This window comes from Rhinoderma darwinii, chromosome 4 (assembly GCF_050947455.1).
Source record: "Rhinoderma darwinii isolate aRhiDar2 chromosome 4, aRhiDar2.hap1, whole genome shotgun sequence".
Lineage (NCBI taxonomy): Eukaryota > Metazoa > Chordata > Amphibia > Anura > Rhinodermatidae > Rhinoderma > Rhinoderma darwinii.
In genome coordinates, this window is record NC_134690.1 from 111,419,206 (window position 1) to 111,434,127 (window position 14,922).

At 44.3% G+C, this 14,922-nt stretch overlaps 1 protein-coding gene across 6 annotated transcripts in view; it reads right to left on the reverse strand.

Annotated features, from left to right (window-relative positions):
- U2SURP (U2 snRNP associated SURP domain containing) overlaps positions 1-14,922 on the reverse strand; it is a 93,882-nt gene that overhangs the window by 57,110 nt on the left and 21,850 nt on the right. For 3 of the 6 annotated variants that reach the window (XM_075861464.1, XM_075861461.1, XM_075861462.1), the window contains exons 3-4: positions 7,304-7,418; positions 3,682-3,827 (exon numbers count right to left, since the gene is read on the reverse strand). In XM_075861464.1, coding sequence (XP_075717579.1) covers positions 3,682-3,827; positions 7,304-7,418 — 261 coding nt within the window. The remainder of the gene's footprint in view (positions 1-3,681; positions 3,828-7,303; positions 7,419-14,922) is intronic. The other 3 variants (XM_075861466.1, XM_075861463.1, XM_075861465.1) reach the window with 1 other exon arrangement.

The window sequence follows — 14,922 nt, forward strand, 5'->3', positions numbered from 1 at the left end:
CCACTTCGTGTGCAGGGGGCCCAGAAGTCCAGATCTCAACCCCATTGATAGACTGCTGAACAATCTTAACCCCTTCCTGCCACAGTCGTTTTTTCAATTTCATTTTTTCCTCCCCAACTTCCAAAAGCAATAACTTTTTATTTTTCCGTCTATATAGTCCTATGAGGGCTTGATATTTGCAGGACGAGTTGTATTTTTTCATGACACCATTTATTGTACCATATAATGTACTTGGAAACGGGGGAAAAAAAAAGCAAAAAAAAAAAACACGTATTTGTAGAAAATGGAAAAAATAAAATAAAATAAACATTCCTCCATTGTTTTTGCGCTTCCTTTTTACAGAATACACTTTTGCGCAATTTAAAACTAATGGTTAACTTTACTCTACAGGTCAATAGGATTACGCCGATAGCAAATTTATAGAGCTTGTTCTAGATTTTACAAGGGAAAAACTTACTGTGAAAAACAACATTTTGTGTCGCCAAATTCTGAGAATCAGATTTGTATGCATAAACGCCAAATTCTGAGAGCCATAACTTTTTTTATTTTTACGTCGATTAAGCGGCATGAGGGCATATTTTTTGAGGGATAAGCTGTCGTTTTTAATGGTTTAATTTAAAGGGACATGCAAGGTATTTATCACTTTTTATTCCATTTATTGTGGGAGATGAGGTGACCAAAAAAAAACGTGTTTAGTTTTTTTTTTGGTCATATTTTTTTTTTACACACACACACTTTTTTTTTTAGCCCGTGAGCACGCTCCATACTTCCCCTACCCGGCTATGATGTAGGTATACATCAAATGTCAGGAAGGGGTTAAGAGAGTTCTCAAAAAATCTATCAATGAACTGAAACATTATTTTAAAGCGTTTCTCCACAACTATGGGAGAGACTGAAACTGATGAAGTTATTGTTGCTAATGGAGGTTATAAACATTACCGATTTATTCCACTTGTTTCTGATGGTCAAAAAAAAAAATAAAATAACCCTCGATATGTGCGCTGAAAAAGCTCCCGACAGAAATACATGAAATGTATCCATAGGTCCCCATTCACTCTTTTGGCATATGTCGAGCGTGTATGTGTCCTGGTGAAGAAAAAACATTTCATTTTCCATGACTAAGATATTCAGAGGTCAGCAACCTATGGTACCGGTGCCACAGACTGCACGTGGGGCATGGTTTGCTGGCACACTTCCCTCTCTCTGTGTCCAGTCAATGTATGCTTGGCGGAGATGAACGCAGGGATAGAGAGCGTAGCTACATTGTCTTTGTTGCTGCTTATCATTCAGCAAGCACACAATGCAGAACTGCTCACTCTCCTGGTGTTCAGCGTAGCCAATCGCATAATGAATCGCTGCTCTCCCCTGGTAATCAGCACCGCAGGGACGGAGTTCAGTAACCCCTCTGTCAATGAAAAAGTTACAAGCTCTCTCCCCTATGTACACCCCCCCCCCCCCCCCCAAGCTGGTGTTTAGTAGCAGCGGTTTTCACATATACACACTCCCGAATCTGGTATTCAGTAGCCGTGCGCTCTCCTATGAGCCCCCCAATCTTTGTTCAGTAGTCGCTCTCTCTACTGTGTGCACCCCCCCCCCCTCTCAAACGGTTCAGTGGCCATGGTCTCTATGTGCCCTGCCACCTTCCGAACAGGTGGTGTTCAGTAGCCATGGTCTCTCCAAATGTGTGGCTCCCCCACAAGCTGGTGTTCAGTAGCCACGGTCTTCCCTACGTGCACCCTCCAAATCAATCAGTTATTCAGTAGCTGCGTTCTCTACTACCTGCCTCCCCCCAAGCTGGAGTTGAGTAGTCACTATCTCTCCTGTGTGTAGCCCCCAAGCTAGTGTTCAGTAGCCGGAGACTATGTGCACCCTCCCTCCTCCCACAAGGATCATCTTTGCACAGAAAGCCAGGGACAAGGCACTGAAATGCAAGTTTAATTAACTGAATTGATTTAGGTCACATACGTGGTAACAGTTTGTCTTATATGACTCATGTTTGCGTTGCCCATTGTTTTTATTTTTTATCTAATAGGCACGCCATACAAAAAAGGTCACCTAGCCCTGCTGTAGCCGAATATACAAAGGTCATCAAAGGTTAACCTTCACTTTTACTTACCAGGGAATCTCAATGCGAAGACTAGCAGCAGTCTCCCTCTGTTGGCTCTTAAAGAGGCTCTGTCACCAGATTTTGCAACCCCTATCTGCTATTGCAGCAGATAGGCGCTGCAATGTAGATTACAGTAACGGTTTTATTTTTAAATAACGAGCATTTTTGGCCAAGTTATGACCATTTTTGTAGTTATGCAAATGTGGCTTGCAAAAGTCCAAGTGGGTGTGTTTAAAAGTAAAAGTCCAAGTGGGCGTGTATTATGTGCGTACATCGGGGCGTTTTTAATACTTTTACTAGCTGGGCGCTCTGACGAGAAGTATCATCCACTTCTCTTCAGAACGCCCAGCTTCTGACAGTGCAGATCTGTGATGTCACTCACAGGTCCTGCATCGTGTCGGACACATCGGCACCAGAGGCTTCAGTTGATTCTGCAGCAGCATCGGCGTTAGCAGGTAAGTCGATGTAGCTACTTACCTGCAAACGCTGATGCAGAATCAACTGTAGCCTCTGGTGCCGATGTGTCCTCGCTCGTCTGACACGATGCAGGACCTGTGAGTGACGTCACAGCGTGATCTGGCAGAAGCTGGGCGTTCTGAAGAGAACTGGATGATACTTCTCGTCAGAACGCCCAGCTAGTAAAAGTATTAAAAACGCCCCGATGTACGCACATAATACACGCCCAGTTGGACTTTTGCAAGCCTCATTTGCATAACTACAAATATGGTCATAACTTGGCCAAAAATGCTCGTTTTTTTAAAAAGAAAAACGTTACTGTAATCTACATTGCAGCGCCGATCTGCTGCAATAGTAGATAGGGGTTGCAAAATCTGGTGACAGAGCCTCTTTAAAGTGACATGGAGTGGGGCTTACATCACTTTTTTGTAAGGCAGGCAGTAAGGAGAACAACTGAGGTACCCCCAAGTAAAGCAAGAGATTAGATTACTGAATACTGCACCCAATATAAAACTTATTTTTTGTTCTCCATATGGTAACTTCAGCATTTCCCAGTAGTGTAATCATTTTGCAGATCACATTTTTTAATACACACTAGGCCAAAAGCTAGCACTCTAAAAGCATTTTTCACACAGTCGGGATTTGCAATAGGCAAATCTGCTGTTGATTTTCATGGAAAACCCTCGCCAGGTGTCTGTGGCTGAAACGCTAATATGAATTTGGATGCACAATAGCATTATTAAAGTTAGATGGAGCCAATTTGTGGCTTACTCTCAAGCAACAAGAAGATTTAGCACACTTTATTTGAAAGAAAAACAAGGTCCTGTTCACATCTGCGTCATAGGCTCCATTCGAGGACTTCGTTGCAGATTGTTCATTTTCGTCAGACAAATTAGCGCAGCATGCTGTGCTATTTTGTCCGACAAAATGACGGAAACCCAACAGAACCAATGAATTCGCTCTGTTCCGTTGGTTTCTATCACGCGACAGATCCAGTGCTTCCAGTATTCTCGTTCCACTCTTATGACTGAGCATAACAGTAGAACCGGGAACGTAAAATGTGAACACAGCATAATCAATTTAGTTTACCTCAAAGAGGCACAGCATTTGGTACTAGCCTGACTTTCTCTTACTGGTTTCTTAGGATCCAGGAGTAAAATCGGAGGGGGTGATCGCTCAACAGGTACTTGCTGGGGTTTAGGCTCAGAAAAGCGTGAGGAAGGCTTATACAATTTGCCCTTCTTCTCATCTGCCTCATGTTCATCTGCAATAAAATGAAAAGGAACACTGCTGAGGAGTAATCAACAAGCACAGTAAATAAAAAGATGTCAAATCTGAAAATCTAATGAAGATATACATTTATTAATTCCAAACAAATGATAGCCTGCTGCTCGTCTCCATGGCTCCCATATCCTGAATGAGTTACTGCAATAGGCCGTTCTGCACACGTGAGCCATGGAGACGAGCAGGCCGCTCTGTCCCCCACTGAAGAGCAGCGGGCAGCACAGACTTTACACAGAGGCAGGACAGGTAATACAAGTGATTTAGAAAAACAATTATAGTGCACAGTCCTGCATTAAAAGCCTTTTTCACTAAGGGTCAGTTCACACAGAGTTTTTAGACACGTTTTGATGCGGAAACCGCTTCCGAAAACACGCCAAAAACAGCTCCCATTGATTTCAATGGGAGGCGGAGGAGTTTTTTTTTCTCGAAAAAGAAGCGGAATGTCCTATCTTCGGGCGTTTACGTCTCTGACCTCCAATTGACATCAATGGAAGGCAGAGAAAGTGTATTTCACTGCGTTTTTGCGGTGCTCAATGGCCATAGGTGAAAAATGCCGCACACATGCCCAAAAAGGTGGAGGCAAGTCTTTTGGGTGGGGGGCGGGGGAAACCACATCAATCCTGCCATAGTTTTTTCAAATTTACACCATTTACCTTGCAACGTAAATAATATATTACCTGTACTCTATGATTGATAGGATTACGGCAATAACAAATATGTAGATATTTTTGCACTATAAAAACAGTTTTAAACTAAAACATTTTGTTTTCAAGTGGCCGCAAGCAACTTATTTGTCAGTCGATGTAGCCACATGAGGGCTTGTTTTTTGCTAAATGAGATGTAGTTTTCATTGGTATCATTTTGGGGTACATGGGACTTTATTAATTTTTACGTCTTATTGGGGGAATGTTTTGCGGTGGAGGGGAGGTGGAAAAAAAACCAAAACAATTCAGCAGTTTGTTGCGCTTTTTTTTTTAATGCATTTTCCGGTTTAAATAGCATGCTAACTTTATGGCTTTGGTCATTACGACCGCAGTAGTACCATATATATGTTTTGGTTTTTTTTTACTTTTACAAAATAAAAGCACTTTATGGAAAGTATGGAAAAAAAATAATTTGTTTAGTTTCACGAGGGGACTTCACAATTCAATCTTCTGATTGCTTATATAATGCTTTGGTATACTTTGTATACCAGAGCATTATTTCCTGTGTAAAATACAGCCATGGCAGACCTGGGGGCCTTAGGTAGGCCCCTGGCTGCCACGTCAACCCGCTATAGAATTTGCAGCTGCCGATGAATGACAAAGGAAAACAACCTTCCTTTGATACCACATAGATGCCGTGGTCGTTATTGACCACGGCACCTAAGGTGTTATACGGCCTGGATCAAAGTAACTGTTTGAAAGCCAGCCTCCTGCTCTGACAACCAGGCACCCGTTCCAGCCCACACGGGACAACTGTGCAGGACTTCGACTAGGCTGTCAGGAAAAGGTGACGGCCCTGCCTAAGGCCCAATTGTGACTGCCATGAAAAGACATATTGGTAATCACGAATGGGTTTAAAAGGGGTTGTCCCATAACCTATAATCGTTTTCCAATGTATCAAGAGTTAATGGACAGTGCTTTTTTTTTTTATATATATGTATTTTACATTTTCTACTGTTTTTGTTTATATTCACTCACTAACTTCCCTGTGGCTGTTTATATGGCTCGTTGCCAATGGTTCTGTCCAGATTAGAAGCAACTAAGCCGTAGTTAAATGGTAGTTCCCTGCACTGCTCTGAGCGGCAGAACGAAGAGGTCAGTGCCAGAACTACCTACTTACAGGGATTGTCGCACACCACAGGGTTGTGGGATAGTGCGTGCATGATGCACGAACTGCCTGCCGTCATAACGTAAGTAAATAAATGTCAGGGGCAGATGAAGACACCGCAATGTAAGTATTGTGCAAAAAAAAAGGGCCAAACATGAAGCGGACATTACTGCAGCAACAATACAAACTTAATATATATGCAGTTAGCTTAGTGGCTCAACTCCTTTAGGCTGGGTTCACACAGTTTTTTGCAGGCAGAAAATCTGCCTCAAAATTCGGTTTGGAATTTTGAGGCAGATATTGCTCTACCTGCACGCCGATGAACGCCGCGGGCAAAAAAACGCCACAAAATACGCTTTCTCTGCCTCCCATTGAGGTCAATGAGAGGTCAAAGACGTAAACGCCCGAAGATAGGGCATGTCCCTTCTTTTTTCCGCCAGCCGTTTTCTCCACTCGCGGGAAAAAACGCCTCTGACTCCCATTGAAATCAATGGGAGGCATTTTTGGCGCGTTTTCTGACGCGGTTTCCGCTTAAAAAAAAAAACTCCTTGTGAACTGACCCTTAACGTGGCATTACATGCGGTCATTAAAATTTATGGCTACCTATTTAATACATGGACGGACTGGGTGTGCCAGAGAGTGAGCCTCTGCTTTGGATAGAGGTTGTTTTAGAGCTTTAACAATTCTGGATAATGGGTATTTAAAGGGAACTTGTCACGCTGAAAAGGCAGTCCAATCTGCAATCAGTAAGTTATGAAGAAGGGGGAGCGAAGCATATTCATATATACATTTGAAGGAGATGATTCAGTAAAACTTGTAATTTATTCATTTAAAACGTTTGCTCATTCTGGGCTTTTACACCTGCCGACACTAGGCCGAAGCAGCGAGCGCCGATCAACGAGATATCGTCGATCGACGCTCATGTCCCACGGAGCTATGGAGGGGGACGAGCGGTCGTTACTCCGATCAGTCGTTCCCATACATTATTATCACGTCGGCAGCGAGTCTCCTTGTTTACACAGGGAGATGCGCTGCCGACAACAATAATCTTTTACTTTTATTAAAACGATACGACCAGCAGATGATCGAGCGTTTGCGCATTTATCTGCTGATCGCTGCCCTTTTTACACAGGGCAATTATCAGCAATGAGTGTTCTATAAACGCTCGTCTGACCGATAATCGTCCTGTGTAAAACCCCCTTTTGGTCTACTCCTACTCAGTTATGAACAGCTATCTCTATATTCACACTCATACAATGAAGGCTGTCAATCACTGAGACGGACCGCCCACTGGACTAGTAAGCCCAGAACAAGCAGAAGGTTCAATGAATTACAAGTTATACGGAATCTTCCCGCAAAAATATAGATTAATCATTACAGCGCCTCCTGCTCTATGACATGCTGCCCACAGATAGGACTACACAGTCAACGTGAGAGGTTCCCTTTAAGAAAAAAGCTAGCTAGTCTTGAAAATGCAATTAGTAATGTCACTGATTTCTTTACATCCCTGTCAAAGCCAATAATGACTGCAACATTTAAAAGTGACAAATATATAAAAAGAACATTAAATTACAAGTGTAAAGCTCAATAACAGTCAAATTATATAATGGTGAAACAACAGTGATGCTAACAGGACACACATACCTTTGGTGGCATTGACAATGCCCCCCCTGACAAATGTTTTAACTTTGTTGGCATCACCTCCTTCAAAGGCAGCAAGGAATTCCTCATAAATCTCTGCAGCCGCTTTTTCATCTTCCTGTGTAATTGAAAGAGAGGTCCGTACATAAATAAACGAAATCTGCCAAACGCATCATATGTGTCCTAGTGTTGTCCTGAAATACTATTAGGCCTCCTTCACACGCAGAATTATTCCTGCAATTAAAACTGCATCAAAAAACGCTTCTAAAAACGCCAGCATTATTAAAATGTAACATGTAGGGTTTTTTGGAAACATTTTTTAGTGGCGGTTTTTCATTTGGTGTCATTTTGTGCACGTTTTTTTTTCCTGCCTTTTTTAACCCGTTACTGACAGCCAATAAGCCTTTTTCACGGCGGCCACGAATGGGATTTATTCGGATGCATACGAATTTTCACGGCGCTGCATCAGAATAAAGAGAGCAGGGATCTGTTAAATCTGCCTGCTCTCAGAAGTAGCTGAGGGCATCCCTGCTCGAATGGGTGAGATCTATATAAGTATCGATCTCACCCATATAACCCTTCAGATGCAGCGTTCAATAGCGAGCGCCACATCTGAGTTGTTTTGGAGAGAGGGAGCTCCCCTCGCTCTCCCACTGACACCCGGCGATAAGTTCGCCCAGTGCGTGTCTTCTATGGCAGCCGAGAAACAGATGCCAGAGGCAAAATAGCCCTATTTCCCAGCTACCATTAAAAAGGTTTTATTTTATAATCTTTATTGTGCTGAATTCAGTAAACAAACAGACAAAACCAACATAAATGGTTAAAATTTTCAATGCATGGATCGGGTCAGCAACCATTGATGGTTGCTGCAGTGTGCACGTGTATTTGCCGTCTGTGAATGAAGACGAGCAAGATATTGAGACCGTTGATAACAGCAGCGGCCTCCTAAATAGTTAGGTTATTATGCCCAGTATACCAGCATGTGTTAAAATTGAAAAAAAGAGAGCCCCCCCCCCCCGTAATACAAACCAATAGAGGATGGAAGTAACATAGGAGGAACAGAGAGAATATGGGGCCATCATAACTAAATGACTGGATTAGGTCTGTAATTCTACTTTGTATTACTATAAGAAGTAGAAATAGAAAACGTATAAACAAAGACTAGGTTATGAGCCAGTAAATCAATAGTTCTAACTAGAGATGAGCGAACTTATGAAAAGTTCGGTTCGGCTAGTTCACGAATTTCACGAAAAAGTTGGATTCGGACCGAACTAGTTCTGACCGAACCTGTAATTTCCGTGCGCCGAGCATGGTACTGTCCAGGGTGCTGAAAGAGTTAATGGGCTGCACTAACTCTTTCAGCAACCTTGACAGTACCATGCTCGGCGTGCGGAAAATAAAATTTTAATGTAATAAAAAAAAAAAAAAAAAAAATACGTTCATACTTACATTCCTCCTGTCCGGCCTCCAGCGATGACGTTTCATCCATGTCGCCGCTGCAGCCAATCACAGGCTGCCGCGGCCTCTGCAGCCAATCACAGGCTGCCGCGGCCTCTGCAGCCAATCACAGGCTGCCGCGGCCTCTGCAGCCAATCACAGGCTGCCGCGGCCTCTGCAGCCAATCACAGGCTGCCGCGGCCTCTGCAGCCAATCACAGGCTGCCGCGGCCTCTGCAGCCAATCACAGGCTGCCGCGGCCTCTGCAGCCAATCACAGGGTTTGTTTGTAATCGGTTACCGTAGAGACACACATTGTGTTTTTAACTGGGCGTGTTTATGTGTATGACGCTGACCAATCAGTGACCAGTCAGCGTCATACACTCCTCATCTGCACGCTCCTCTCCTGAAATATTCTGTGCTGCTGTGAACTCTGCTCTTACCATTACGTAGCTCTCAGTCTGTTACCTCTCCTCCACTCCTGTCCTTAACAACACCCTCACATGATTGGCAAGTCACCACCCCACACAAGATCCGCACGCTCATCTCCTGAAATACTCTGTGCTGCCTTAAACTCTGTGGACAGGTCAGGATCCTGTTTTTTTAAAAATGCTGCTGGGGAACCCGCTCGATCCACTACATAAGGCTGCGCCTCCATCCTCTTCTGCCCCAGTCACTTATTCCCAAGCACTGTAAACTTTCAGATTGGTTGCGCTGTGAATATTCGGAGAACGTGATTGGTTTATGTGCAGGGTAATGAACATACAGACAAGCAGTAGAAGTCTGACTAAGGGCTGAGCATTTCATTGAATTTAGTCTTCTACTGCTTGTCTGTATGTTCATTACCCTGCACATAAACCAATCACGTTCTCCGAATATTCACAGCGCAACCAATCTGAAAGTTTACACTGCTTGGGAATAAGTGACTGGGGCAGAAAAGGATGGAGGCGCAGCCTTATATAGTGGATTGAGCGGATTCCCCAGCAGCATTTAAAAGAAACAGGATCCTGACCTGTCCACAGAGTTTAAGGCAGCACAGAGTATTTCAGGAGATGAGCGTGCGGATCTTGTGCGGGGTGGTGACTTGCCAATCATGTGAAGGTGTTATTGAGGACAGGAGTGGAGGAGAGGTAACAGACTGAGAGCTACGTAATGGTAAGAGCAGAGTTCACAGCAGCACAGAATATTTCAGGAGAGGAGCGTATGACGCTGACTGGTCACTGATTGGTCAGCGTTATACACAAACACGCCCAGTTAAAAAAACACAATGCACGCCCAGTTGTCCATTTCAAAGCTCATTTACATATATGCACACGACCGTAAAAACTCCCGTTATTACAGGTCGTATTTACGACCCGTAATAACGGGCTCATAGACTTCTATTGGCCACAGGTACCTTCCAGTTTTCTTACGGGAAGGTGCCCGTGCCGTTGAAAAAAGATAGAACATGTCCTATTTCAGGCCGTAATAACGGCACGGGCAGCCCATAGAAGTCTATGGAGCTGCCGTAATGACGGGTGGCTACGTGTGTGCACCAGTCATTACGGCAGCGTTGCTAGGCGACGTCAGTAAATAGTCACTGTCCAGGGTGCTGAAAGAGTTAACTGATCGGCAGTAACTGTTTCAGCACCCTGGACAGTGAATTCATATCAGAATATAGAGTAACCTGTAAAAAAAAAAAAAAAAAAAAAAAAAAAAAGACGTTCATACTTACCGAGAACTTCCTGCTTCCTCCAGTCCGCGTCCCTCAACATCCGGCCCGACATTCCTGGATGACGATTCAGTCCAAGTGACCGCTACAGCCAATCACAGGCTGCAGCGGTCACTTGGACTGAATCGTCATCCAGGGAGGTTGGGCTGGATGTCGAGAGGGACGCGTCACCGTTGCCTTGGTGACGCGTCCCTCTCGACATCCAGTCCGACCGCCCGGGATGACGTGGCAGTCCATGTGACCGCTGCAGCCTGGGATTGGCCTGTGATTGGCTGCAGCGGTCACTTGGACTGAATCGTCATCCCGGGAGGTCGGACTGGAGGAAGAAACAGGGAGTTATCGGTAAGTAGGAACTTTTTTTTTACACGTTGATGTATATTGTGATCGGAAGTCACTGTCCAGGGTGCTGAAACAGTTACTGCCGATCGTTTAACTCTTTCAGCACCCTGGACAGTGACTATCTCCGCCGGGTTCGGTCAAAACGCGTTCGGCCGAACCCGGTGAAGTTTGGATTCGCTGCGAACCGAACTTTTTCCGATGTTCGGACCGAAGCTGGGTTCGGTTGTCCCGGTTCGCTCATCTCTAGTTGTAACACTGAACTTGAAGTGTTAGTCTCAAAGAAAAGCCGCGAAGGTAAACCCCTCATTCAAACCAGAGGGCCTAAGAGAATACAAACGATGAACCCATCGTGCTTCCTCCTGCAGTAGATTTTGGTCTAGATTTCCAGCCCTGGGTCCCAATTTGACCTGGGTAACCCCCCAGAACTGAAGTAGCTTAGTATTACCACCATGTAGCTGATGCATATGTCTGGACAGAGTTGTGTCCTCTTTGTGATTAATCGTGCTGAGATGCTTGGAAATTCTCCTCAATTCCTGTGTAGTCTTGCCTACGTACAATTTTGGGCAAGGCCATTTTGCTACATATATCACCCCACTACTATGGCAATTAATAAAATGCTTAATAACATAAGTTTTACCATCAGGTGGATTAGTGAAGGTTTTTGTCACAGGCATAAGGGGGCAAAAAGGAGCAACGACCACAGGGGTGAGAGCCCCTGACTGGAGATTTTAACCAGGTTTGTTGAGAAACATTTTTTGTAGAATACTGGCTGTGTACCAGAAGTTCACGTAAATTCTTACCTCTGCGGTACGTGATACTTGGGACCGCTGAAATCACATTTTTAAAGGTCTGGGTCGGCGGTAAGTATTGACCGATGTTTTTTGAGGATGTCTACAACCTGAGAGGAGCAGACGTCATATGTACCAATACAACGAATGGCACTGGATGACTCAGCTTTGATGAAATTCCTGCCATTGTTTTGAAGCAGATTTTGCCTATCAGTTGCCTTAGCCCTGGCATAGGCCCGGTGTAGCCCTATGGCAGCCGGGGGCCTAATAAAGGCCCCCAGGTCTGCCAGTAGTGAATGCCTGCTAGGTCATGCCAGAGGCATGGCCTTGCAGATGCTTGTCCGTTTTAAAACGGACAGGCAGTAATACACTGCAATAAAAAAGTATTGCAGTGTATTATAAAAGGGATCGGATGATCGCATATTACAGTCCCCCTAGTGGGACTAGTAAAAAAAAAAAATAAAAAAAAAATAAATAAAAAAATAAAAACCCACTTTTTCCCCTTACAAAATGCTTTACTTTTTAAAAAGTCCGTAAAGACGCCAACTATAAAGCTATTCCATTATTTAACCCGCACGGTGAATGCCGTAAAAAATAAAATAAAAAACAATGGAAAAATTGCTGTTTTCTGTGAATCCTGGCTTAAAAAAAAAAAATGTGTGTGATAAAAAGTGATCAAATAGTCGCATCTACTCCAAAATGTTACCAATAAAAACTACAAGTCGTCCCACAAAAAAAAAAAGCTCTCATACAGCTGCATCAGCAGAATAAAAAAAAAAAAAAAAGTTATGGCTCTCCAAATATGGAGACACAAAAACAAATAAATGTGGAAAAAAAAAAAAAAAGTGTTTTTACTGTGTAAAAGTAGTAAAACATACAAAATAGATACAAATTTGGTATGGCTGCAATCGTAACAACCCGCTGAATAAAGTTAGTGTTATTTATACTACACGGTAAAACGGCACAGATTTAGGACGCAAAAAAGTGTGGTGAAATTCTTTCTATTCTCCCCCCAAAAAGTTAATGAAGTAAAATAGGAAAAAATGTATGGATATACAGGGGAGCGCTACTAATAAGTAAACGGGTAACAGTGGTAAATTCCTTGATTTATTAAATATATGCCTATATTTAATAAATCAAGGAATTTACCACTGTTACCCGTTTACTTATTAGTAGCGCTCCCCTGTATATCCATACATTTTTTCCTATTTTACTATTACATTGCGGTACCACGCTTCCATGATACCGGCATCTGGATTGGGGAGCAGCAGCTATTTGTTTCATTCTTACATGCTCACATCAGTGTTGTACCTGATTTGTACAACTTGTTAAGGTGAGCGCGATCACCTATTTTTACTTTTTTCAACCTTTTCCATCAGGTTTATCTTGCACCATGTGGCGCTGTGTACTCTTTTTTTTCCTTTAGGTTTATTAAGGGTAGAAAACCTGAGTCCCTGATCCAAACCCACCTGGAGGACAGCGAGAATACACGGGATGGAAAAACAGAGCGGGTGGAACTGATGGGATTCACACCACCTAAAATAAGCCAACCAGATACGATGGTAAATCCTTTGGAATGGAGTCTTGATCCGGTCATTCAGACCATGATTGAGAAACCTCTGAACTTCAGAACCGTGGTCTCAACAGCCAAACCGTCCAACGCAGCCGAAGTAAAGAAGGGTGGAACACTGGGAAAGGAGGTCGTGCCGCTGAGGAACCAACCAAGGTGCGTCTGCCAACAGGAGCATAAGCTCCTCTTACCAAGCTCTGCGAGGCCAGTCTGGGTCCACCAGGATAGCTGGAATACCTGTGTCTTTGACTTTCTTCAGCACTCGAGGCAGGAGTGGAAGAGATAGAAAAAGATAAAAAGGAGGCTGAAGGACGACCAGGGAAGAACTAGAGCGTTCACTTCTAGGGCCGTGGGATCTATGGTTCTGGTGACAGGTGAAGAGATCCAGGAAGCCCCATCAAAAAGAAAAAACGCGGTGAAATCTCTCTGGACAAAGAGACCATTCTCCTGGGTCCAGACGTTCCAGACTCAGATAATCCACCTGCCAGTTGTCTACTCCTGGGAGATGTACTGCTGGGACGTTCTGTTACGCCCAGCTAAGAAGCTTAGATGCTTCCTTCCATACAGCCCTGCTTCTTGTACCTCCCCGATTATTGAGGTACGTCACTGCTGTAGAGTTGTCGGTCTGTATCCGCACAGGAAGGACCTGGAGGGCCAGGAAGATGGTCCGCATTTCCAAGATGTTGATCTGGAGCTGAGCTTCTGGGCCAGACCAGGTGCCCTGGACTGTGAGACTACCGAAAATCACCCCCCACCCAGACAAGCTTGCGTCCGTTGTGATGACCTGCCACTGGAGAATCGTGAAGGGCTTTCCCTGAGAGATGTTGGGGGAAGGATATCCACCACAGAAATAACTTTTTGACTGAGGGGGCAGATGGATCATCAGATCCAAGGAGTCCAGAGACTTGTCCCAAGGAGATAGGGATTGACAGCTGTAAAGACCGGGAGAAACTGAGCAAATGGAATGGCCTCGAAAGTGGAGACTATCGTACCCAGGACTTTCAGCCAGGAGTGGGTGGAACAAGGAACATTCCTACAGAGTACGGTCACTCACCGTCTGAGAGTGGTTGTCCTGGGGTAAAAATATCCTAGCTGCCTGTGTATCTAGGAACAGCCCTAGAAAATCCATTCTCCAGGAAGGAGTAAGAGAGGACTTGGTGCTGTTGATCAGCCATCCGAATCGGCAAAGACCATCCAGTGTAATGTTGAGACGTTTAAGTTGTCCTGTTTTGAAGGTGCCTTCACCAGGTCATCCAAGTAGGAGATTACCGATATCCCCCTGGATCTGATGGGCGCCGCTTGGTGAAGATCCTTGGAGCCGTGGCCAGCCCAAGGGGGAGAGCCACAAGTTGGAAATGCTCGGAACCCACTGCAAAGCGCAGGAACGCCGATGTACTCGAGCAATGGGAACGTGAAGATAGGCATCCCTGATGTCTATTGATGACAGGAACTCGTCCACCTCCAAGGAAGAAACCACTGAGCGCAGGTACTCCATGCGAAACCTCCTGATCTTTGCAGGTTGGTTGAGAGGTTTTAGATCCAAAAAGGGTCAAAGGGATCAGTCCTTCCTTTCTATTGTGAAAAGGTTTGAATAAAACACAATGAACAGTTCTGGAGTTGGCACTGGAACAATTACTCCTTGTTGGAGAAGGCTTTGAATGGCTCAAGAAAAAGATTGGGCCCCGGAAGGACACTGAGTGGGCTGCAGTAGAAAACTCTATTTTGTAGCCCGTCAACACAAACTCCCGCATCCAGGCTTCTTCTACTTTTTGAGCCATG